This window comes from Amblyomma americanum, chromosome 8, assembly GCF_052857255.1.
Source record: "Amblyomma americanum isolate KBUSLIRL-KWMA chromosome 8, ASM5285725v1, whole genome shotgun sequence".
NCBI classification, from domain to species: Eukaryota; Metazoa; Arthropoda; class Arachnida; order Ixodida; family Ixodidae; genus Amblyomma; species Amblyomma americanum.
The window spans coordinates 42,056,749-42,083,693 of record NC_135504.1 but is presented as its reverse complement, the minus strand read 5'-3'; the positions used below and the strand labels follow the sequence as shown (position 1 = coordinate 42,083,693).

At 48.2% G+C, this 26,945-nt stretch overlaps 1 protein-coding gene across 1 annotated transcript; it reads left to right on the top strand.

Annotated features, from left to right (window-relative positions):
* The first annotated feature begins 1,034 nt into the window (after window positions 1-1,034).
* On the top strand, window positions 1,035-21,541 carry LOC144102335 (uncharacterized). The gene is made up of 11 exons (XM_077635630.1): window positions 1,035-1,105; window positions 3,029-3,268; window positions 5,143-5,160; window positions 5,232-5,387; window positions 6,729-6,885; window positions 8,848-9,010; window positions 10,136-10,260; window positions 12,222-12,366; window positions 13,835-14,044; window positions 15,965-16,126; window positions 21,374-21,541. Exons 2-11 carry the CDS (start codon window positions 3,118-3,120, stop codon window positions 21,539-21,541), a joined length of 1,455 nt encoding a protein of 484 aa, XP_077491756.1. The 5' UTR covers window positions 1,035-1,105; window positions 3,029-3,117.
* Window positions 21,542-26,945: the final 5,404 nt, after the last annotated feature.

Genomic DNA, 26,945 nt, shown 5'->3' with positions numbered 1-26,945 from the left:
CGCAAGTGACAGAGGGGAGTATAATGTACACAGAGTTAGGCAGCACACAACGGCATGGGTGAATCCTGAAAACATCGGAGGAATTTATGAAAGAAATTAGATCCAGATATTCGTAGTAAGCGACCGAGAGAGGGTAGTGTTATAGCCATGTCTGATTACAGAATTATCTTATTAAAAACGTGCAGCGACACCGCACGGCATATGGGCTTCTTTTGCATTCCGGATCATCGAAACGCCGCCACCGTTGTCGGCAGTATGCCTGCACCCTCGGGCTCAACATAATAATAATAATAATAATAATAATAATAATAATAATAATAATAATAATAATAATAATAATAATATTAATTGGTTTTGTGGGAAAGGTAATGGCGCAGTATCTGTCTCATATATCATTGGACACCTGAACCGCGCCGTAGCGGAAGGGGTAAAGGACTGAGTGAAAGAAGAAAGGAAGAAAGAGGTGCCGTAGTGGAGGGCTCCGGAATAATTTCGACCACCTGGGGATCTTTAACGTGCACTGACATCGCACAGCACACGGGCGCCTTAGCGTTTTTCCTCCATAAAAACGCAGCCGCCGCGGTCGGGTTCGAACCCGGGAACTTCGGATCAGTAGCGGAGCGCCCTAACCACTGAGCCACCGCGGCGGGTCGGGCTCAACAGCTGATGGCTGTAACCGCTGAGCCGGCGCAGCAGGCGAGCGAAATAGAAAGTTGACGTTGAGAGACAAGCATACAGCGGCATCCTAGTTGATGAAAAGGAAGTCTGCAACCGTCTCCCTCAGAGAGGATTCGTCAACGGGGCAGTAAGAAAAAAAGAAAGGTGGGAGGATGTGGGTTGGTTGAAACACTCGGAAGGCCAAAGATATGTGTGTTCATGCAGGGCTTGCATGATTGCGTCCAGTACGCTCCGGCTCGGAACCACACGTGGTGTCTTGACTGCCCATACCTGTGGCCCCAGCAAAGCCCTACTTGAGTTGGATGATGGCACTTTGCCCTGTCTGCGTGTGTTTGCATATGTGCAGGGGAGGACACTGTTATCCCTTCTTACAAGCCTTCCGGCAGCGGTGGAGGTGGCGGTGGTGCTACTACCGGGGCCTCAGCGAGTGAGTACAAAGACTGCGGTGATTATAACGTGAGACACACGCAAGACTGATATGTGAAAGACAAAAGAGCGATAGCGCATTCCTCTATCCAGTCTTTTTTTTTTTAATCGGGCATTGCTTCATCTTACTTGGGTGCATCTCTGTCACTCTGTCTTTTGTAGATGCGCTGAAAGCAAAGCAAGGCTTATGGCTACAACCAGAGGGCCACAAAAGCTTGTGTAGGCTACCTTGCTCCAATTCGGGTCATCCACCCAGAAACTTCGACTGATGCAAATTAAAGAAATGACGGTGCCAAAGCAACTATACATAGAGAACGTGTGGTTACGTCAGCTAAAAAATTCCCCTCTTTAGCTCGTAACACGCATCTAAACAACCGGAAATCCTCTTTTAGGGGTGCTTCTAAGCCTAGTTCCTCTGCTGACACGCCATTCAGTGACGCTGCTTGCAAAAGTAAAAGCAGTAGAATAAAAAACTTAGCGGCGATCGATTAGATTGATGCGGAAGAAATGCGATAGCATTCTTCTTTCGCTTGCCACGCTGTTTCAGGCCTGATGATGTTCCAATTATTCGATTCCGTTCCAGGTCTGAGTTCGTGGTCTTTCGCTGCCGAATCTGCTCCAGTACTGATTCGTTTCAAATTCCGACTACGCAACTAAGCAATATGTGTTACAATGTTAAATCGTGGCGAGTCCTCATACCTCTACCAGTTGAGCGGCGCAGCGGATAAGCGATGAGCCACTTGTGGCTCATTTCAAGCGATTTGTAAGTTCAGTGCTGAAGTAAAAAAGTAAAGGCAGATTCAGACTGCAAGCGCTGGGCGCAAACGCTGGGGAAAGACATTCCCATCAATTGCCCATAGACGCTCCTGCGTTCCATATACGCTATCTTCTTTTCCACTGCTACCTTATCTTATTCTTGCAAGCTCAATTGCATAACACAGATAACCTGTTCTGTGGTCCTGCTCTGCTGTGTGGTCATGCATGCAATGTATGTACACCATAGCATCGCCGCATGTACAGTTAATGATCTTAAAGATAAAGATGGTACGTGTTGTCATCCGAGTGTGTTTGCTCTTGGATTGTCGTGGAGAACATGAAACTGGATGCTTATTCACATTACTCCTCCACGGCGGAGACAAAAAACGCATGCAAACATGGCGCAGCTTGACTCCGTCCCCCAGGATGCATTTCAGCATCAGAACACATGTTCCTCGGCACGAACCACCCGTTGCCTTGCTTATTAATGCCTTGCTTATTAATCCTGCCCATATCCGAAACAAAATTCGCTGATTGGTCGAGAAGGGTAACGTGACCTCCTGACGTCATCGCAACCTACCCACCATTGCAGGGTGCAACCGGACCACCTTGTTGCGAGAAGCTTGTCCACTATGCAATTAAATTAATGATGGGTGAGAGAGGTCACGTGATCGTATGACGTCATTGCAACCTGCCCGCCGGGTTGTGAGCAACCTAGTTTTTAGACAGCAACCTAGATAGAGAATCGAAACCAGAAATCAGAAGAAAAAATTTAATATGCAAAAATCGCCACTGTCACAGCATAGCGGATACATGCTACTGAAGCTATCAGTCAGAAAATGTCGGTTGACAGATCGAAAATTGCAAACTAAGTAACGCAAACACACATAAGTTGCAAAGAAAGCTGCGAAAAAAATGAAAAATATAATCCTATTGCATTCCGCGCTAAACTTAAGTGTCCCTGTAGCTTTTGTTTTAGCCCGTACAGGAGATCGGTATCTGATTGATCGTCTCGATGTAAATCGAGATGTTCACGATCTCGTCGTAACCAGTTCAGCTGCAACAAGCGTCCTTGAGGGGTCTATCTCGCTGTTCGTCTTGCGTCTAACCTAGACTGCACTTGCCACAGAAGCCTGATGGGCACCATCTCTCTCCCTCCTGCTCGAAGCGGACGCGAACACCACCAGTACCGAAGCAGCGACGGCCCCGCCCACCGCAATCCCCCCGGCGCCCACGGTAAAACCTACGACGTCTGCGATGACTACGTCGGCGAGTCCCATGCCTTCGACCGTTCCTGTGACGTTGGTGACGACCGCAGCGCCAGCCCCCACCATGAGTTCTAGAATGCCAGCTACCAACGCTCCGATGCCAACGACGACCACAACCACGACCTCTACAACGACCACAAGTGAGCCGATGATTTCTTTTTCCTAATTCTTTCCCAATTCGTTCCAGTCCCACATTAATATTGATCAGACACGGCTTTGCGGAAGAGTGGACAAAACAGTGAACCCGCGTCTTTCCGTAGACGCGGGTTCGATCCCAGCCCGGGGGTGGGGGGGGGGGGGAGGGTCCAATTTTGGTGGAGGTGAAATTTTATAGCCTCGTGTGGTGTGCGATGTCGGTGCACGTTAAAGAACACCAGGTGGTCTAAATTTCCGGAGCCCTTCACTACGGCGTCCCTCATAGCATGAGTCGCTTGGGGACGTTAAACCCCCATGAACCATAAACCTGTTCTGTCCACTCTGACGTCACAAGCTGTCCGTTCTGACGTCACAGGCGGCAGCTTCCACTGAGAAATTGACAAAAATGTATCGAGCAATGATTCGTTAAGTATTTCCGATTCCTAGGTACCCTTCGTGGCGAAATTCTGTACTGAATATCAAATTTGGTTGGTTGGCTTATGGGATCTAACGTTCCAAAGTGGCTCAGCCTACGATAGACTTCGTAGTGAAGGGCTCCGGGTAATTTCGGCCACCTATGGTTCTTTAACGTGCGCTGGCACCGCACAGTACGCGGGTCTGTAGCATTTCGCCCGCACTGAAATGCGACCACTGCGGCCGGGATCGAACCCGTGGCTTTCGGGTCACCAGCCGAGCACCATAACTACTTAGCTACTGAGGCTGCTGGAATTTCGAATCTGATGAGCTTCAAATAGATTGCTAACTGGGCATCGCCAGGGCCTCGGTCCTTGGAGCAACGGAAAGGCCCGAAAACGCGCCCGTTAAAAAGTGAGATGGGGCGTGTCGTCTGTGGTGTCCACAAGCAACACGATTCTGTGCTAACGCAACTCGTTAGCTGAAATGAAACCCAAGGAGGCAGGAAACTGAGGCGCCCTATGTAAAGGGCGGCAGATATTCAAGCCATAACCTTCAGCAAAGGACAAGAAAAGGACCGTATATGTTTGCTTAGACTAGGTTGAAGCTACACTGGTATGCGTGGATGACCGCTCAGTGGACAGATGTGCACTGATTCATGACTAACACGGCTACTTCAGAATCCCAGTTAGGCGTTCTTATCGAGCAATTCTGGACAAAAGCATTTTTCAACGGGAAATGGTTTAAGAACATAAAGTGTTAGTATATTGTAAGATTTCACTGCAAAAATAAATATATCAGCAGATCTGCCCTGGGCAGGCTTGAATTTTTTTGTTATTAACGTTTATCCTACTAACATTGATTTTCTATGGAAGTCAACTACTCAATGCGAGCGATCGAAGAACTTCAAAACAAGGATATTGATACGCATTCGAAGAACGAACCATTACCTTCAAGATTTCCCTAACCGCACATTACAATATTCTAATATTCAAAATTTTTGTCCAAGAAAGCTGGAGTTGCATCAGAATCACCGTACGCAACGGTGTTTTTTGCGATTCGCCTCCATAACAGCCGGGATCTAAGTAGCGACGTCGACGTCAATAGCCTGACTCCTTGGCCACTGAACCATCGCCCACGGTAGGGACAGGACATAAAGAAAAAGTATAACACCGTATCGAAAGAGCCTACAGACTCTTCGGCCAGTTACCCGCAAGGCTGCAATGGGTATGTAATTAGTCACTGCTGCCTGAATTCCTATGAAATTAGGGCTAATTTCAATGAAATTAGTTCCTGCGGAGTTAGTCACTGCTGCTCTAATTCTTTCGCCATCGCAGCCTTGTGGTTCGCCTCGCGCCCACGTTACACCTCGCTTGCGCCTTTACCTGCAATACAAGTGCTTTATTCTATCACCTTTAGTTGTGAAATTCGTTGTAATACGCCTTTTTTGTACCTTTTCTTTCAGCTGCCGGTCCACGCTCGAGTAAGTAGCCACCGTATACTCACCTGTGAGCGCCCCCTGACATGATGTCCGGACTTTTTCTGCGTCCCCAGGAAACTACACACTCATCTGCGTCTTCGAGGCTCTCCCTACCAGCCTGTGGAACAAGACGTACTCGTGCACTCACTACGTCTACATCCGCTTTTTCGTGTACAGCACCGACCCGAACCCATCAATGGCGCTGGTGTTTGAGGGAAAGAAACGGACGGGTGAGTGCGCGGCGTTAGCGTCTCCAGCCATTTTAACGCCATAGAATTAGGAGCTTAAGAGGCGGAAAAGCGCGTCGTTCGTGACCGAAAAATCAGAGGACCACCAGCGGCGGAGGCCTTGTGCAGCTGCTCCGTCAACGCGCGGAACCTGCGTCCCCCCCCACCCCCACCCCCAGCCACTTTTTCCAAGCGCGGCTGCCAATAGCGGCTGCCGTTAAGCAGCGGCGGCCTGATAATGCTATCGCGTTCTACCCTTAAAGGCGCACCTTTAGCATCGTCAAAGTTTTGGACACTGTTTTTTACGAAACTTCCTACAGGGCCGATGCGTCAAGATCAGACGCTCTTAAATATTTGGCGCTTCGCTTTCTGTGACGCCACTCCCGGTATACAGATGGACTACTCAAGGCTTCACGAGACTTGAATACTATGGTGGGAGAGGAGGTTGTGAATAAAGAAACTTGGAGGACGCATAACATCGTCTGATAGTAGAACGCGATAGCGTTATCGTGCCATCGCCACTGGTCCATAGCCATATTGGCAGCCGCGCGCGAGGAAAGAAGGGGGGGGGGGGGGGGGGGGGGGAGTGCCGGTTCCGCGCGTTGATGGAGCAGCTGCACAGGGCATCAGACACCGGTGCTGCTCTGATTTTTCGTTCACGAACGACGCGACAGCCTTAGACTGTGGCGACGACTGCCGGCTTTTTTTCCGCCTCATGAGCTCCTTAACGCTCTCGTGTCAAAAAGACGTAACGGCGTCTTCATTCTGGGTGGACACTTGTCGCTGTTAGTGTAAAAGCAGAGAACCCCTTTACTTGGATACGGTGCCAGAAGGCTTCAGGATGCCATTAGTTGTTCTCCGGCCGGCTCATATGTGGCTCCCGCGTGCCTTAATTGGCAACTACGGTTTTTGAAGCGAAAGCTTCACTACGCTAGGTTTTCAAGAGGGCAGCGTCAGTGCCGTCGCGTCACAGGTGTCAACGTGGTGTCACGTAGCAGGTCATCTGACCTACTGACGTCATCACAATCTGCCCACTGTGGCAGGTGGCAACTGCCCCATCGGGCATTTCATCGACGCTTTACAAACAATCCATTCGCCACTGCGTGTGGCGTTTGTGAACTTAGCCGTGCAAAGGAAGCTGTCGCTTCTCACCAGGGTTAACCAAACTGTAAACCACAGCTAATTTCTTTTTAACATTTTCACATCCCGTTGTTTCCTATTCTTTAGATTTCTGCCAGTTTTTCCCAAACGGAAACGGATACAAATGCGGTAAACTAAATTTTAGGCTTGCTCGCCGGCGCACAATTAAATCGACTGATGCTGTGCTGCGTTGAACCATTGCAGATGGCCCCGTGCATCTGTACTACGACCAGAGCGACGCCGAATGGAGGCCGTACAGCAGCTACAACACCCTGGACTCGCGAATCAAGAGAGTAAAGCACAACCACCCGAACAGCAGCTATTTTCTGGGAATGTGGGGTGCCGCCTACGTTAGACTCATGTGAGTCGCCAACGAATCTGCCTGAGCGATGAATGCCGCGCAGCAGCACGGAGCAAGAGCACGAAGAAATGAAAAACTAGCAGCGGCTTAGCGCTTGTTAAACCTAGGGATAGGAGCGAAAGCTCTGTTAAGCATGCTTACGCGTGGTTTGGCGCCGGAATCTGTCCGGCGCGCGCCTCATCCATGCCTAGACTGAGCGACCGAGGGCCAGAGAAGCAGCTGTTATAACCACGCTAGTCACGTGGTTCAGCAGCGGGGAGGCTCCGAGCGAGCGCAGCTAGGGCTCCTCTCTATAGCGAATCACGTGACATGACATCACTTGCCACACCTCCGCTCCGCCGGATCAAGGTCAAACGCGCACCATTGACCTTGGGAATTGTGCGATGAGTAGAGCTTTCGCTCTAAAACTGCGCGCAGTCGAGCGGTGCGATAATGCCAGAGTATATAGCTCGGAGACCCACGTAGGCTCGCATGCTGCAGGCTACATGAAAGGTCATTGCTGCGCACTTTCCCCGTAGTTTATTCCTCGTTGTAAGGTTGTGAGGAGGAGGCAATTGTGTATGTGAATGTGAGAGAGGATGTGAGCATGGGAGTTAGTGAGTGTGCGACTAGGTAATATATTTTAATGATTATGTGAGCCAGGGACGTGAGTGAGTGATTCGGTTTTATCGGGTTTATCGTCCCAAAGCGACTCAGTCTATGAGGGATGGCGTAGCGGAGGGCTCCGGACAATTTCGACCACCTGGGGTTCTTTAACGCGCACTCAAATCGCACAATACACGTGCCTATAGAATTTCTCCTCCATCGAAATGCGACCGCCGCGACCGGGATCGAAACTGCCTCTTTCGGGTGAGCAGCCGATCGCCATAACCACTGAGCCACCACGGCTTGTTTTCTGCATAGGAGCATGACAAATTGAGAATCGTTTGATCTTGCGTACCTGTACCATTGCTAAATAAATAAAATATGCGTTTCTAATTTTGGCATCCAACCGCTGAATAAAACTCGATGACCCGCCGTGGTGGCTGAACAACTTTGACGTTCGGCTGCGGATTCCAAGGCCGCGGACTCGATCCCATCCGCTGCCGCCGTATTTCGATGGACGGGAAAAAAATAAAACGCTGGGACACCTCATTTCATTATGCGTTGGCATAACGTCTGTCGATGTCTTTACCGGAAGTGACTTTTGGGGCTTATGAGATCCAGGCTCCTCTTCCCTTACAACACCTGCCACTTGCCACTGCTGGCCGGTGGAGGCTTCGTGCAGAGTACCTGGTCTGGCGACGCCACTTCCTGTCTGGTTTCCAATAGGTTGATGCTACTGATGACGTCAAGCACCTGCTTTCTTCCCACTGGTGTCTGCAAATGATCACGTCACAACTCTTTCAGCCATTTTTCAAACGGCACATTTTTTCTCTCTCCGATGAGGCTTCTAACGCATTAAAACGCCCATGTGCTGTGTGATTTCAGCACACGTTAAAGCATCTCAGGTGGTCTAAATTAATCCGGAGCCCCCTAGTAGGAGCTGGCGATTTTGTTTTCAACCAGTGCAGCTGGAGGAGAAGTGGCACGCATGCGCAGAGCGGCCTTGTGAAAAAAAAGTATTTATAACTTACACGAGCCCCGAGTGTCGATGACATCGATTTTAAATTCTCTAAAGAGCAAGTGTCGACCGCCTAGCGCTCCGCTTTCACGCTGGCTGGTTTGAAACCCCAAACAGCAAATCCTTCCTTATTACTAGTTTATTCCTTACATTCTTGAGAAAAAAAACTGTTTTTGCGCACAAGAAGTTGCTGTCATCGACAAACAAGCCCGGTTTTATAGTTAAATATTAAAACGAGCACGAGTCTTCCTGGGCTGACTCCGGGAGGAGTCATCGGTAACGTCACCATATTGGACCAATGAGGTGGCCCCACTAGGTCGGCAAAATCGCAAGCAGTACAGTCGCTTTATACTTCGCAGGTCGGGGCTGTGGGATCCGAATACCTTGAGAGAGGCGCTGCACCGGACTCTCCGTGGCAACTTCAGCCAGAGATTGAACATGTCCGATTTTAACGGCTTTGCCATCATCAATACCATCATACAGGACACCCGAGTTCGCGGTCGCGCCGAGCCGTTTAGTACCGTGAGTATTCATGTTTATCCCAACTGTTCATGCACAGTACCTTGTCTCAAGGGGGAAGGTTATGAGATCGGAGCAGGTGTTCCCAAGAAATGCTGCGGCGAGCAACGTCCACGGCGGTATGTGCAGCAACCTGGTTTGGCGGTCACGTCGGGCAGCTCGGGGGTTTTAGTCCTGAGCACCTTTCTCTGCATATATTATGAAAATACTTAATACTATATATCTTCCAATAACAGCACTGGTGCACACTGGTTCGTGCTGATGCACACCGGTGCACAATTCTGTCTTCGGTAAATTGCACCATTGCGTATAGGAATCGGGCCCCTGGGCACCGCACTGTTTCGGGGTAACTCCGGTGCAAGTTTATCGAGCATGACGTAAGCAGATTCCACGCCACTAAAATTTTCCGCCCTTCGACACTTCGCCATGCACAACGTTTGCTCTACGACTTTGGCTCTGAGGACAGGAACCCCTAAAAATGAATGGCATTATGTATATTGGCGCGGAAGCCTTCGTACTAATCGCAAGCGACATTGAATGCAAGCGTCCGTCGTTGGATGGGCAGTAGAGCTCAAAACTGCAGAGAGCATGCTCAGTCATGCTGAGCTTAGTCTGTGGAGTATAGAACAGCTTATAGCGCAAAGTAACCTCCCTCAATTCCCCCCCCCCCCCCCCCGCGTTGTGCCCTTGCCTGCTTTGTCCGCCCGGCTAGGCTTGGTGCCAATCTTTGCTAAGGGGCCCAGCGGCTCACTCCCCTGGGCGGGACCATGTGTGAGTCCACTACGCTCCTAGTGCTCACAGGCGGGCCTGCTATAGCCCTTACAAAAATTTCTTTACACAGTCTACAAACTGTCCGTGCACTTTTGTCTATAAAGTCTATAGATTTCCTGTCGACAAATCCTATAGACAGTCTATAGACAATCTATAGATTTATGGTCATACTTTTTTAGTTGATCTTTTTCGGTAGACAGTCTATGGTCTACGCATTTCCAAAAGGAAATATCTATTGGAAGGCAAAAGAATGTATAGGTTGTATATAGACAGTCTATAGGCCATTTTCATGAGCGATTCACACTGATTCAAGGTTCACGTGACCCCCGCTCTCTCGTGCTTTCTTCGATGGTATAGATATTCCGCGGCACGGCACACGGCGCTCCCATCCTGGAGCCTCACTGGACCTTCATCCACACGGCAGCAATCTGGCCCGGGGGTGACGCCTACATTCCAGAGAAGATGGTCTCCGACATTCTCAAGTGCGTGAATTCCCTAAAGAAGACAGGTTTAGTGCTTGCTGCTCAAGTGTTGCAACTTGATGAGCTATCAGAATAGGAACTTGAGGCTTCGTTCAAGTGGTCCCATGGCACCATATATAAAATTAACAGAATCTGTGAAATTGAAATAGTCATGACGCATCCAATCATATGTGTCACCTGTTTTAGTGCGCTAGCACTTTTAGTTATGTTATGACGCCTACATTCCAGAGAAGATGGTCTCCGACATTCTCAAGTGCGTGAATTCCCTAAAGAAGACAGGTTTAGTGCTTGCTGCTCAAGTGTTGCAACTTGATGAGCTATCAGAATAGGAACTTGAGGCTTCGTTCAAGTGGTCCCATGGCACCATATATAAAATTAACAGAATCTGTGAAATTGAAATAGTCATGACGCATCCAATCATATGTGTCACCTGTTTTAGTGCGCTAGCACTTTTAGTTATGCTATTCCCTGAATTTGGGCGTTGTGTGTTTCTCTGTTTGTCCGAAGCCAGTTTTGTAGCAGCTGTTTACCTGCCCACCGGGTGGTAGACAACCTGTCCACCGTGTCAGGCGGCAGCCCATTTAATCATGAGAGGCTGCTCGGGAAGAGCAACCCGGGTCGCAACCCAACCCGAGCAACCCATGTCTTACCAGTGGCAACACCTGCCATAACACCTGCCTTGTGTCACTGCCCCACTGCTCACCTGCGCACCAGGTGGCTTAATTTTGAACGTCTAGCCGGTGCCAACCAGGCGAGAATCTGGGGCGCTAATTAATCTGCACCGCCCCTAAGCGCACCGACCTAAGCGGAATGAGCAGCAGCGCTTAGGAAGAGAATGTGACTCAAGTTATGCTTGCACAGTGCCTAAACGGAAGAAGTAGCTGGGGTGGTAATTAGGTGGTAGCCTGGTACCACCTGGTACAAGTGGGGTTCTACCACACGAGGCGGATTTAGGGTTGCTTGACGGCGGAACGAATCACTGACCCGTCAATGCAATGGTTTGGTGCAAAACCCTTTTCCCAAGCATTTCACCCCAGAAGAGCCGAGTACCTGGCCAGGGGAAATCTTGTACCCGTTATAAAACCGGTGGGTAGCCGGCGGCATTGGGGATCGAACCCAGCACCTCCCGATTGCGAGGTGGATGCTCTACCACATGTCCTTGTGGTAGAGCATCCGCCTACCAGTTTTACGAACTGCTGTTTTTTTTTTAAGTTGTATCTTGCTTATAACTCTGTGGCACATGGTGAGTCCATTTTCCGAATGTGACAATATAAGCACCAAAATGACATTTCATCATCAATTCTATATTTACAAAGAAAACATCGCTGAACTAAAAAAAGTTGGCAGTAATTCTAAAAAATGTGATTTTCCGAAATGCTCGGCATGCTTGTGTTGTGTGCGTCAGTGGTTTGGGAAGGGGAGGTCGGTGAAGGCAAGTGTGTGAATGCGTGTTCGTGCACGAGTTTCGTGCTTTATGGGTATTCTTTTTCTTTTAGTTGGGTGCGTCGTCATTGGCAGGTGTTTTCTGGCATGCATGCGAGCCGCAGCAAAGGTCGTCGGGAGCACCTGTACATTTTGTCTATTTGCAACATCACTTTAGGTGCTCTGCGTCTTTTTTTTTTCTTAAAAAGGAGCGGTGGGCGAACAATTATAATAAAAAGTAACTGGTAACGTGACACCTCAAGTTACCGAAAAATGTGCACTTAAGTAAGTTACCCGCTACAATTTCGAAATAGTAACGAGTACGTTACTAATTTACCGAAAAAAATAACGCGTTACCGGTAACGCCGTCACCTGTTACGCGTAACCGCCAACACTGATTCCAACCAACTTGGCCGTCTTAACGGCCGTCAGTGGAATCGTCAGTATCGTCAGTGGAATGTCATGTCATGTACGATGAGCCAGGTGCTCATCGTGAAAACGCGATAAAAACGCGGTAAAAACGGCGTAAAACCATGCAGGGAAGCCGACATAGTCGGAATCAGCACAAGCAACAGCACGGACGAGCCGAACATTCTCATGTACCGGGTGAGCAATACCGCCACCTACCTGGCCGCATCTCCGCCCAACCCGATCAGGCCACCCGGTCCGAACACTCGAGGCATGGTGAGAAAGCTAGACTCCTTTAAACGAGTAGCGAAAAATTTTTCGCCCTGTTCTTTCTTTGTAATGATGCCCAAGCCATTTGTAACCGTGCATCTCCAATTTAGATTCATCTGCCTCGGGTAAATAACTCCTTACTGAATTTCTTCGACACGCACAATTTCGGCTCCAGCGGCGAAACGGTAGCATCTACATCGCTACCCAGTTTTTGAAGCGACTATCTAATGGTACAATAACGAGCCGCAGTGTGATCTGCTGACGGACACGGAAAAACTGGCCACATCACAGCGACTGCGACCGATTCGCGAAATCAGGTGAACGTACCTGTGCAGAGCAGGAAGGGAAACACTAATCGAATGTCACGGCATGTTACGGAACACTTATGTTAGGCATGTCATGGAATGCGGCGGCGCCAGTGCTGTCCGTGCGATAAAATGAGGATTGGTCGTAAAGATAGTGATGTCACACGTGGAGCGGCAGGTTTGAAGAGTAATTAAAACACGTCGCAGATTACGAATATAAGGTTGTAAATAAGATTCAAACGTCATTATGACATGTTTGAATGTAGTTTAGTTGCACTGGAAAGAAAATTTAGGTGCTATTGGAGTCGAACCCGTGCTCCTTGGCTTGGATACCGAGGCAGACACGCTACCCCCAGGCCACCGAGGCGCGTTGTTTGTCGTGTCTGCGAAGCGATACGCAGAGGATTCCACTCTTACAAAAAATTTTAGACAGTCTATAGGCTGTCCATAGACTACTGTCTACAGACTGTCTGTAGGCAAACCCTAGAGAAGAGTCTATGAGCAATACAGATCCTATATACAGTCTATAGATGAAATCCAGGGTTCGACGGAAACCCGTCTGGTCGGGTATGTTCATGGCGGAAAATCTTCAAGCGCCGACCAATCGTTAAAAAGATGACGTTTCGGCCCCGGCTTACGGGCGCCTTGTTCACAATATAATCTATTGTGAACAAGGCCCCCGTAAGCCGGGGCCGAAACGTCATCTTTTTAAGGATTGGTCGGCGCTTGAAGATTTTCCGCCACAGTCTATAGACAATCAATAGATTTATGGTCCTACACTTTTATTAGACATCTGTCTACAGACAGTGGATAGACTATGAATAGACAAAAGGAAATATCTATAGGAAGGCAACAGAGTCTATAAGAAGTATATATAGACTGTCTATAGACCATTTTTATAAGGGAAGACCGCTCAATCGCCATCGCGTCATACTCATAAGGCACAGCTTAAGTGTCCTCCGAATTTAATCCATATTCTTTTAGGCTGTCCAATCTAAAGCCTGCCCCAAAGGGAGAGACCAGTCCCATGCCAGCGTTGTCTTCGTTGCTTTTTTTTTTCTTTCTGTCCACGTCTTGGAGCGGTGCAAGAGGTACAACGATATAAACCCGACTAGCCAGGCAAAGCGCGATTCTGCACTAAATTCCCCTGGAACGTGTGGTCGCTCCAGCGGTCGAGGCCGGTTACGCAACGGCACCGCTTCGCGACGCAGCTGGACATCCTGGCGGAGTTCCCGCACTGGAAGCAGGTGCTCGGTCGGTCCCGGCTCTGCTTCTCCGTCACCACCGCCATCAACTACGCGTACACGAGCGTCGACGGCATCGACTTCGTCCGCCCGGTGCGCAACAAGGAGGACGTGCAGCGCTACAGCCGCAGGCGGGTCAGTGAGGAGTCCCTGCACATCGGGATGATGCTTAGCGCTGTACCCCTTCTCACTGTGAGACAACACTGAATTAACAAGGATCGGGGTGGCAGACTTATACCCAGACAAAGAAAATGCCTTTAAGGGGAAGGCCCTCAACTGATCACACTTGCGGCCATCACTTTGTCCGGTCTCAGGTCATGTCCGGTCTCAACTCATGTCACATCGATGACTAAATTAACTCCATGTGCACGGCGGGATTCGAACCAGCATCCTTCCGTTCCGCGGCCGAGCGTGCTAACTACTGCGCTACTTCCTGCCAACGCGTATGTAGTTCTCCTTGGCACAGGCAGGAGCTTATTGGTTTACGTTTTTTTTTTATGGCAGCTCCACCATACTTTTTGTCTTTCTTTCCAAAGCCTGTTATACGTAGTGGCACAGGCAGGGGCTTAATCCACAAAAACGCAGCCACCGCGGTCGGGTTCGAACCCGGGAACTACTGACCCGGAGTTCCCGGGTTCGAACCCGACCGCGGCGGCTGCGTTTTTATGGAGGAAAAACGCTAAGGCGCCCGTGTGCTGTGCGATGTCAGTGCACGTTAAAGATCCCCAGGTGGTCGAAATTATTCCGGAGCCCTCCACTACGGCTCCTCTCTCTTCCTTTCTTCTTTCACTCCCTCCTTTATCCCTTCCCTTACGGCGCGGTTCAGGTGTCCAACGATATATGAGACAGATACTGCGCCATTTCCTTTCCCCAAAAACCAATAATTATTATTACTAAGGGTCTCGTTTCGCTTCCTTCGAGTAAGGCGATACGCTGTGCCGTGTCTGCGGTGTCGTGCGCATGCATGGCTCCACGATCTCGCAACGCCGGCACCCAGGAAGAGGAGGTGAAGCAGGGGATCACTTGGTTATTTTCGAGCAATCATTTCATCGCCACCAGAACTCTGAGCAGGCGCCAGAAGTACCGTCCAATAAGCAGGCGCTACTCGCGGCGTCAGGAACACAAGTGGCGCATCCTCTAGGCTCAGAAAAGTTTTCGCGAGTGAACCCTTACAGGCGCTGCGTATTCAGTTGTATTCACGCGAACGATTCGTGACATTTTCCGCGACTGTAGTGCAGCTAGCCGTCACTGCTTCACAAGAAGCGTTTAGTTATCGTCATATTCGAATTGGGGGTGCTTTTTACATGAGCTTGTTACTGTTGTAGAAGTAATACTTTTCAAAACACCGAGCTTGGTAACACACTGGCAGAACTCTAACGCACCTTAGCTTAGCGGTCTGAACACGCACAATGGCGCTCCGCTATTCCCATTATCCCCTAACCGATATGGCCACCTTATTCTAAAACTCGTTATTTCCGCCAAACTAGATGCCCATATGACCAATAGGCGACGAAGAATGGAGAACTCGGCCGGCAGTATTCGCGCGATCTAAACTGATTAAGAGGCGGCGCCATATCTGGGATGCGCTACAAGCTCCAACCTGATGAAGCGCTTGTCGAGTGTTCTTATCAGCACAATATATTTTACCGCGTGCCCATGCTTGTTCCCTGCGAATAAGAATGAACGCAGGTTTTAGAGCGAAAGCTGTACTTTTCGCACAACTCCTCTCAAGGTCAAGTTTGGTACGCGTCTGACCTTGAGCCGGCGGAGCGGAGGTATGGCAAGTGACGCCATACCACGTGATGCTGTAGGGAGGCGCCGCTGCTGCACCACGTGACTAGCGGAGGTATAACTAGTATAACAGCTGCCTCGCTGCCGCTCGGTCGCTCAATGAATGAGGCGCGCGCTCCGGACCGACTTCGGCGACTACCAATGCGTAACCATGCTTAACAGAGCGTTCGGTCGTATCACTAGGCTTAACAAGCGTTAAACCTCCACTAGTTTTCTTGTGTTGTTGTTGAGCTAGTCTTATGACGAGATCGTGCGCGTGCCCAGTTCACCTTCCACAACGCCACGGTCAGGTACCCCGTGGAGGACCACAACATGGTGTACTACTACGACAACATCACGCACACCCACTACTGGCGTTATCCCGGCCCCTCCGGTCAGCTGCTGAAGTTCTTCGCCTACGACGATGCCGTGACGCTGAAATACAAGGTGGGTGACGTTCTTAGCCAATATTACGCGAGCATATCGAGGCTATAGATATCGGCTAGCATATACAGTGTTTCACCTAAGTCTTTACAGAAGTTTTAGAATAAGCTTTTTGAGAAGCGCACTTTTTTGGAATAAGAACTAGCAGGCTGGTAAACTAATATTGAATAGTTAACTTCCTAACTATTACAGTAGGGTTCTTAATTACTGAGAGGCGTGTAGCCCACCTTAAGTAATATCCATAGCAGTTTTCACATTTTCGAAGACGCATTTACCCTCGGCGCTGTGACCTAAAACAATTTCAGCTACATCGCGCCAAAATGCATGCGCTTTCGAGAAGCTTGCACACAAAGCTATCTCTGCAGTGCACGTAACCCGTCGAATTAGCAAGAATTTGTTGGGCCACAGCGCCGAGGGTGACCACGTTTTCGGTATTCTAAAAACTTGTATGGACATTACTTACGGTGCGCTACACGCCTCCCAATAGTTAAGGAGCCTAAAAGTAATATATAAAGTTAACTATTCAATATTAGTTAACCAGCCTGAATGTTAGCACTTCTTAGCTGTATTCTGATGTAATACACCGCTGCCAGTGCTTTGCCTTAAAAAAAAGCTATACGAACTCGAAAAGCCTATTTTTAAAACTGTGTAAACTCCTTGGAGAAACACCTTGTATAGGACGATTCGATTCCAATTTTGAATTTCCCGCCATTCGCCTTGACTGAAGCGGCTCTACTCGCCTATATTAGCATACAACTTCAAAAAACAAAACAGAGTTGGTAACAACGGACCACAGTCGGCGGAGTTTTGTATTACTCCCCTTGCCAATCTCATGAGCGAACAAAAACAAGCTTTTACTGTTTGACTCTATCAAATAGCTAGAGGCATCAAATTTCTTGAGCGCATAATATCATCTCGTGATTAGCTTCTTGTTTCGGCAACAAGAAAAGCTTTAACAATGGTCTACTTTTTGTAACGGAGGTGTTATGTTCGGCGGTCCTGGATGTGGGCGGAGCTTCACTGCAGACGAGTTGTATACTATTGTATATGTTGTTGGGATTGAGTCATTAATAAAGTTCGAATGCAGGGCGTCGCTTCGCATCAGCCAATGGCGAAGGGCATCAATATGAGCGTAACTGAGGCCATATGTAGTGTCCCCTTCTCGATATGGTCAGGGGCTGCGGTTGGCTGCGGCGTATTTGCGCATGCTTACGATTTATATGCAGCTCCCCTCGGCCCTTACTGAAACGCTCCGTATGAGCCGGGTCTGTGAAATTATGAAAATGTTGTGAAGGGTTGTCGATAATAGCCCGAATACACTCAATGTGTTCCACACGGTTTCCATACGAGCCATGCGGACAACATACAAAATTATGGCCATGGTCTTATTGAGCATTTTGTAAGGCCAGCGTTCATTGCAACATGTGATATGGTAACATCACTGCCTTATGACGTAACTTTGTCGTCCCTAGCACACCTATTCCAGGAAAAAAAAATGTGCGCAGTCTTTTATTGCACCCTATGAAATTAGCCGTGCGAGCTTATTTTCCTCTACTGAGAGAGTGCTAGAAAGCGCTCTCTTGTGACATGTTGAGCTGATGAAAAAAGAAAGGCACTGTCATGACTAAATAAATTATCCGGCTGTCGTTTTGTCAACGGTTCACCCCTCTGAAAGAAGTGGCTCTACGATTGTGATTTCTCATTAATGCGTTTGATCCGCACAACTCTTGCAAGTGTTGCGTCAACCTGGTTTTGGTTCCGCCTTACGGACATCTTTTCGCCTGTCCTGCCCTCTTCTTTGATCGACGCGGCCGGCTTTGGCGCTCATCGTTCAACATACTGGAAACACCGAGTAGTCACGTGATCAGCGAGCGGGGAGCGCGTTTGGGCAACTGCATGCTCGCGCTGACTTCCTGGCATAGAGTCACGTGACCACAGGCTTCGACGCCGATGTCGGATGCGCAAGGAGTTAACAGCTGTCGCTGAAAAATACGTTACTCATGCGATGTCGGTGACGTCACAGAAATTTCGCTGTATGGGCATGTGACCACGAACCCTGTCAACGTCGAGTAATGACCCTCAGTGACGTCATTATCGGTCGAATTAATGTGCCATCTGTCAAGTTTGTTAGTGACCTAATAATTTATATTATGAAGTATGTGACCATTATCACCATGACCCCGTCATCATTTCGTGACGATCATCAGTGACGTCTTCATCGGTCATGGTAATTGGACCGATGGTAATAAAAAGTCATGGTCTATTTGCGTAGTTAGGCCAAATGCGAATTAGCACCGCTAGAAGTTCGGTTTTCACTTCGGTTCCGGTTTTCACATCCAAGGTTCACGGATGGCAGTTGTTCGGATAGCGATAATGAATTAATGTCCATATATGCGGAATTGGTCATTCTCGACATTCATATATATACCTGGGAGTCTTGCTACCACTCTAAGCGCAGTGGTGCAGCGGTCAAGCGATGCGCCACGGCTCTTCTATGGCAGGTGCTGCGATCGGTGGGACCTGGGTTGCTTGAGTTGGGTTGCGACCCAGATTGATCTTCCCGAGCAGCCTCTCACGATTAATTTCGCTGCCGCCTGACACAGTGGGCAGGCTGCTAGGTGCATGTATATACACCTCCCTGTGGGAAGGTGAGCAGCCTTCCACAAAACCTGCTTTGACAGACAGACAGACAGACAGACAGACAGACAGACAGACAGACAGACAGACAGACAGACAGACAGACAGACAGACAGACAGACAGACAGACAGACAGACAGACAGACAGACAGACAGACAGACAGACAGACAGACAGACAGACAGACAGACAGACAGACAGACAGACAGACAGACAGACAGACAGACAGACAGACAGACAGACAGACAGACAGACAGACAGACAGACAGACAGACAGACAGACAGACAGACAGACAGACAGACAGACAGACAGACAGACAGACAGACAGACAGACAGACAGACAGACAGACAGACAGACAACGGCTAAATGCGGGGAATGGCCAATGTAAGTGCAAGCGAACTAATAATAATTTATTGGGATCATTAAAGGATTGGAAATATGATTATTGCCGTCTGACCCATTATTAGATAAATGCCGGTGTGACCAATTAAACTCTCCGGGTAGCACCGAAACTTTACGATAATGTTAAATTTTTGTTGTGGTCAAATGTGATATCAATGTCCTTAATGTCCTTTTTTTCTAAAGTTATTGTAATGTTACATATAAACGTTAGAATAGCCTTCCCCACACTTTAAGGAAAAATGTTAACAACATAAATGTTACATAAATGAAACATTCTCGAAAATGGTGACGCAGCCCTGCACAAGCATGCAGCACTTACAACGCTTTGCAAGAACCAGCAATGAGGTCGACACTTCAGTTCCAGTATATACAGCACAACGTGCAACTCGTATTCACTCAGCTCCGAACGGATATCATGGAGTCAAGCTTATATACCCATCGCTAAGGGATGTACCATGAGTGATAGTTGCGAATGGGTATTAACCAAAGTTGTCTGACGAAATAATGGGGCTCTGCATGCAGTCTATGGCGAGTACTATCTAAGAGATGTGGTTGCAAACTACAGCTAGTTGAAAAACATCTTTTCTGTAAAAACAGCGGGAAAAGTTCTGGAAATTAGTGCTTGAAATAAATTTGTAAAGTTGTTCTATACTTATGACTCTAAAATTATAGCATCATTTCGAACACTGCATTAAAACAATGTTTGTTTACAGTGTTAAAATAGCGTTTTCCATGAACACTCAACGCTATATGTAGATTTTTAACGTTAATAACATTACAATGGAACATGTTACATTACTACAATTACATAACATTTCTATAACACTATTCTAATGTTCGGTGCTACCTGGGTCATTACATGTGGCTATGAGTCCAGCATCACTGAGTGACCACACTCAGTGACGTAATCAATGGTCTCATTATAGGGGCATGTGATTCTTGTCATGCGACCCCCCACGGTTTATCGGTTAAGTGGCCGAACACGAACTCTGCTTAACCATCTCGGTGACGTAATCAACGGCCATTTCAAAGCGATAGCGTTAAAGGCCCCGTTCTCCAGAAAATCCGGTGTCGGCGTTGTCGGCGTTGTGAGCCAAAAATCACGGGCATGGCTCTAGAATGTGGTCCCCAGAGAACAACCTAGGAGGCAGGGTGGTCACCTAAGTCACGTGACCTTTCGGAGTCATCACAGTCTACCCCCCAGTTAGCGGGAAAACTGCCCACCGTCCCGTTCAGCAGAAAAAGCGACCCCGTCTTGTGGCGAAACAGACGTCACAAGTAAAGTTGACGACGTGACACGTGAATCTGTGGAATGAATTTTATTAAAAATATGACATCTAATGCGAATTAAAGGTCAGCTCGTGTCTCAAATGATGTAAGTTTCTAAAGTAAATAATTTCCGCTTAAAGAAAAAATTCAAGAATTTAAGTCGGGATTGAAAACTCCGATTCGTGGTTTGCGAGTTAAGACACGTTCTCGTAGGGCTCGCAGGCACCCTTGTACGGCTTTGGTACAAGCGAGATTTACTTGCACGTCGTGTCATCTTTCACATAAAGTGGCACCTTAGGCCTGCATACTAATGAATGTGCGTGTAATTAGAGAGGTTATAATTACAGAAGTAATAATTAGGCGAGTAGCAAAGGGCACGTTGGCGTTTCGTTTCCGCGTTGCTCACGTGGCATAGTGGCGCCGGCATGCGACCGCCCTTGTAAAACCGCCGTAATCTTATGTACGCCACTGCCGCAACAGATTGCGCGCGAGCCGTATAAAGCGCACATTTGATTTCTGAGTGTGGAGCCTGCGTCCAAAAGAACTGTCTGTGTGTGTGTAAAGTGATATGCGATGAGGACCGCTGGTCACTGAAGGGGTCGACCGACGCTGACGCTTCCTCAAAGCGGAACTTGTGTCCCCATGCTTCTTCAGTATATGAGTCGTGGGAAACGTACAGTCTCGGTCAAAAGTCAAGCCACTGCTTTCAGCTGCAGCGAAATGGATGTTCCTAGAATGCTTCATGTAGCGGATCGTTCAAAACGCAAGTGAGGCAGAAAGCTTCTCTACCGCAAGAAGAAACCTTCTGCTATCATTCAATAGTCATTCGGTCTCTAATAGTGCCGTAATGGCTCTGTTATGCGGCTGAAGAGAAAAGCCCTTGGCCTTAAGACTTTTGACCAAGACTGTACGTCCAAATCACGTCTGATTCACTCTCGCAGGTGACGGAGCTGCTGAGGGCGTACCCGAGTGACAAGTGCGTCGTATTCGACGACCTGGGCGAGGACAGCCTCAAGGCGAACCTCACGATCGGAGGCCACACGTACGGATTTGAGCCGTACGCAATGTTCCAGGCCGTCGTGGACGTCCTGAACGCAACTACCCCGTAGGGGGAGTTTACGCGACTGCGGAGAAGATGTTGCGGATGCTCCATATGGCGTCTTTGACATCATATATAGACTAGGATCGATCATTATGCATGGGACGAGTGGCGTCCTCTTGACATTACCACCATCATCAATCAGTCGTCATTCTATAGACACAGCTTCTGGACAATGACGCAGAAAGAAGGACGGCAGTGCTTTTTTTTTCGTGCCGTGGCCTTAGCGGTATCCCCGCTATGCAAAACAGATTAGCGTGCATAAGCGCCGGAATGTTATCTTCTAGCCAACGGCGTCATGCTCTCCAAATCATGGTTTACTCGTTGGCTTCCGCCCCCGGATTGAGCTCTATTGTCAGTGCCATGAACTTTAACTCGCTTTCAAGTAGTATGGATCCGCCACAAAGCGGGCGGCGAACGCGCATTTTGCAGCCTATTTATTTTAAACATTATTTGTCAGAATTTGTCGAAAAAGTTGAGACCTCGCTTGAAAGTACCCGGTGGCATCCTCCAGCAGAGCGATGGCCCCAAGCAAGGTCGGCCGCCCACGAAAGCTTCAGCAGCTTGAATTGGACAGTGGCGACATATCCTTCGGAAGCATTACCTTCTAAACCTCAAGGCCAAGATTCCAAGCACGAAATGATTAGTCGCCTTGTGATAGACGGTGACCATAGTTTGGCTTGTGTGCGTTGTTGGTGCCGGCGACTCCCTATAAACGCTGCATGCATCATAGAAAGGAATCGCGCAATGACAGAGTTTAGTCTCTTTAAACGGTCGGCATGGATAAGCCAACTCCGTGAGAGGTTGACTTAATACCCGACGCCGCGTCAAGAATTCAACATCGCAAACTGATTTAGTTCTCGCCTTTTCAGTCATTCTGGCGGCGTGTGTTATACATGCCCTGATATAGCGAGTTCCTTAAAAGTCTCTTTAAAAGCTTCTAAGGACCATCGCACTTTAATTGGTCCATAAGTTCATACCAACTACTGCGCCGACATTCAAAAAGGAGCCTTAGTGCCACAGTTCCTGTTGCAGCCAGCCCAGTTCTTAGTTCATGTCTTGTCAACAAGTCCACGGCTAAGCAATCTCATGTTCTATAGATCTTCCGTTTCAAACTGAATTCGGTCTCCACCACTATGCCGTAGGTCTCTCTTTCCAGTCATTTAGGGTTGCTGAAAAATTACGTGCGCTTACACTGATGGTTTCACTGGTTCGCGGATTGAAGAAATGATTACGCAACACATAAAGAGCTTGGCGATGGTGGTAGTTGTGGTGAATATGCTTTGGGTTGAGTAATAAAGGAATGCGCACTACTCAGTTCGGCCATTGCGTTCATTCGTTCAGTGCCTTTTCTGTTCGTTGAATCCTGATGAATACTTTTTAGTCAGGGAAATGAGTGAATATCGGCGTCATTGGTTTTATGCTGCGCTGCTAGCTGAACTAAACATTGATGCACATGTTCCGAGGCTTTGTTGAGTGCATTGAATAGGTTTCTGTAATGAATACCCCTGATGCAACGCCGACACCGAATGGCACCAGTTACCAGTAAGGATAATCGGCGAATTTATATCTACATCGGCGAGAGAAGGCTAGAATAACTTTGGGATGCTTTCCTGAGAAAGGTTTCGAAGCGTGTTAATCCATCTTGTTGAGAATCATTCTTGTTGACAGCGCGTTTAGAGCACAGGGACAGAAGAAACACAGAGGACGACGTCACAACAAGAATGGATCATTACCAACTAGCCCGGCAATTTGTCCTATTCAAGTTGTTGAGAATGAACACCCCATTTGATGACGACGAAATTAAGATTATGGTTTATAAGGGTTTAACGTCCCAAAGCTACTCAGGTCTTGACGGGCGCCGTAGTGAAGGGCTCCTGAAATTTTGACCCCCTGTGGTTCTTTAACGTCCACAGAGATATCGCAGTACACGAGCCTCTATAATTTCAAATTTCGCCTCCATCGAAATTCGACCGCCACGGCCGTTATCGAACTCCATACCTCGGCAAAATCACGAGTGCTCACTCACAAAATTTTGGTCGACCTACGGGCTCACTGAAACTCGCACTCACAGACGCCATAACTCGAACTCATGAGCTCAAACTCCTTTAGGCTCACAACTCTCTTGGGCTCACTCAGACTCGCCAGTCATCCAGGGTTAACTACTCATAGAGACTCCCGTCTCACTCAGACTCGCGACTCATCAAGGCTCACTCATTTGAACTCGCGACTCTCCTGGACTCACTCATTTCGACTCGCGACTCATCGGCGCTCGCTCATTCAGGCTCACTTGCACATTTCAACTCGTGACTCACTTAGGTTCACCGTGACTCAGGATATCTATAAGCTCACACATCAGACAGCTGAATTGTTTTTACGCCCAACGGTTCAAGTTACGCGCCTAAAATGCCAAAAAAAATGCGGTAAAAACAGGCTGATGCCATGAGCTCTTAACTGTATAGCTAGACTGTAGCCAGGCCTGGCTCAGAGGCCTAGAGGCCTGCAGCTGCTTCTCACGGGACGTAAAGATCTAAGGCCGGTGCACGTGTTCTGCAACCAATTAAAAATAGCAAGGAAGAACTAGAGTAACAACGACACAGCAAACCACAGCTACTATCCAACAAGACAAAGCACGGCGACTAATTAGCTTGTGTTGCCTTTTAGTAATCTTCTAGAATGCACCAGCTACAAAAACTACATACCACGAAACAATAAAATTGCTCTACATCATCATCTCTACCAAAAGAGTATTATGAGTGCACAGGAAATTCTCGTTTATGAACGTGAATTCGTGCCGAATTGGCGTCATGGATTCACTTGGGATCGTGAGATTGTTCAACCTCACATCATGGACTTGTTTGATTTGATAAGCCCACACACTACTGGACTGAACAGGACTCGGGTCACGATCTGAATGTGAGCCCGGACTCACGACACAGATCATGATATGAATGTGGGTCCGGACTCACGACTCGGATCATAACCTGAAATGAACCGGAGTGAGCCCGCGTGAGTCGACTCATGAATGCGTTCACCTACGTATGTTTGGAAGACTAATGCAACATCCTGGGAGAATCTCGTGTCTTTCCTGATCGAGATGCCATCTTGTGCTGATGCTGTTGCTGCGGTGGACCTGCTGCCTGGTGATTGAAGAAAGCCAGCTGCCCCCCCCCCCCTACCTTCCCCACTAGCCCTGGATTACGACAAGTGCAGTGACGACGGCGACAGAATCCAGCCCATACCCACCCTATATACTCACAATTCCCTTCTTTCTGGAAGTCAAGAGTGATCCCACGAATTGGGCAACAAAACCCGCGTCCAGTATCCCTCCCCAAAATATCCCAAAGGTACCACCACCAGGCAAGATGGCAGGGGCGGACTTCGGCGGATCGGTGACGTCGCTCACCTATCCACATCCATCCGCGCCGATGTCCTCCGGGCACTGAGGAAGACTATTGGTGAATTCCAATCGCAGGCCCGGAGCGGTCTGCACGCTCTGTGACAGAGCGCCTGAATCCGCACTCTAAGAAAAAAGGGTGTGAGAAGGGGGTAAAAAAGACTTTTACACCCTTTAGAGGACCCTAGGAGTAACTTTGCACCCGTCAATAGCATGCTCCTGATCACTTACCCCCTTTTAGAAAACTTACTCTCTACTTACCCTCCCTACCAGAGTTGATAACTGCGCGTCCGTTCCCGCCCCTAAAACAGCGGGAAGATTAGTTTGCTCGTATGTCACGACGGGGCGCTCGTAGAGCATTTTGTGTAGGGTGCCTGGACGCCCGCTCACCTCCGCTTTTAGGGTGAGGACGCGCTTTGTACCACCCCGCGCCGCCGTTCCCCCATCGCCGCGGCATGTTTCCCACTCGCAGGTCGCGTACTGCGCGCTATGCGTATGGCGACTTCAATAATGCGACTTAACTGGAAATAGCACACAATTGTTTCACTAGTGGCAGTAGCGTTTTAGCACTTTTGAGTGTATTTTATGCATGTTGCACTCGCTCCGACTACATGACAATCGACAAGATATGACGGATTGCTGTGTTTCTTTAATGGCTGCATTGAAAATCGACGGCAGTTATTTGTTCTTCATTGATAGTGATAAAATAGACTATATTAGGGTCCCCAAATTCCATTAAATTATGCGGCTTTTGTTGTTTTGAACGTACGGACTTTTCGCAAAGCCCCGAGTTTCTCGTTTATACAAGCAACGCGGAGGATGACCTGCCAAATGTAATACTTTTGCGTAGTTAACACCCACTTTTCCAGATTTATCTGAAGTGCATTTGTCTTATTACTGCACTGTATGTGAAAAGTATTCCACGTAACAATGTCAAGTTTCTCTTCCAAGTGGTCCGTCGTGGCACTGCTCTGGAGTGAATTCAAACTGAGGACGCGTCTCAAACCAAATGACCATATCTTCTTAACTGCTTCTCTTAGCGGCTTGTACCGCAACAAAATAATTCAGATGGTTGCGTTTCCCTTTGGATGGTGTTGACTACAAGTAGACTCATGATGCGATGCGACGACGTCTTCGTAATTCGAAGCGACTAAGTCGCTTTATTCGAGGGAAATTTAACTAAACAATTTTTTTTTCATTCCAAAACACGAAGAAAAATCATTCAAATCGACTGATTCACAAAGACACTTCCCAAATCAGCTTCTGATAACTACTTATTTTGAATACCGTTGTCCCCGCCAGGCTACACTAACAAAGAGAAGCCGACGCAACACAGGCCGCCTTACTCGCTTCCGCGGAGCCGTCTGCTCCAGTTGCTAAAAGACGCTGGCTTACTGCCGAACTCGGTTAGTCGTCGGGCAGGGCTGTAGATGGGTCTGGGCTAGTAGGAAAACCACGTTTGAGGTAAAGCGCGCCGGAAGACGCTGGCTAGTGAACATGACTGACAAGCTCTCATCCCCACTGCATCGAAAGCTGAGGGGAAAAAAAGAGTAATCTATACGACGTTGTGTCCCAGAAACAAGTGTGACGAATTTTGCTGATGTGGCTGCATGACGGAAATGAAAAGAGCATTTTTCTCCAGTTGTAGATTCTTTTTAAACGATACGAAAAGGAACGCAAATAAACCATTACTGGAGAAAAATCCGCCTTTTGTTGGCGTCACGCAGCCACGACTTCTTTGCTTACTGACGCACAGAAGATAGGTTTGGCGCCAGGATATTCGCAGTGAGCTGATGCAAAGAAGTAGAGAGAGGGGAGGGTTATAATGCCTTCGTGACATTAAGATAAGACATGATAGACTGAACAAAACGCTGCGACGAGAATATGCGGAAAATATTTGCTTGCTAACACAACGTCTGGAAAAGATCCGTGTAGTGTATATAAATAGTATTTAGAATTTCATTGTTTAACGAACGTATTTGCTCTTCAAAACTTATGCTGCCACCTATGGCGCGAA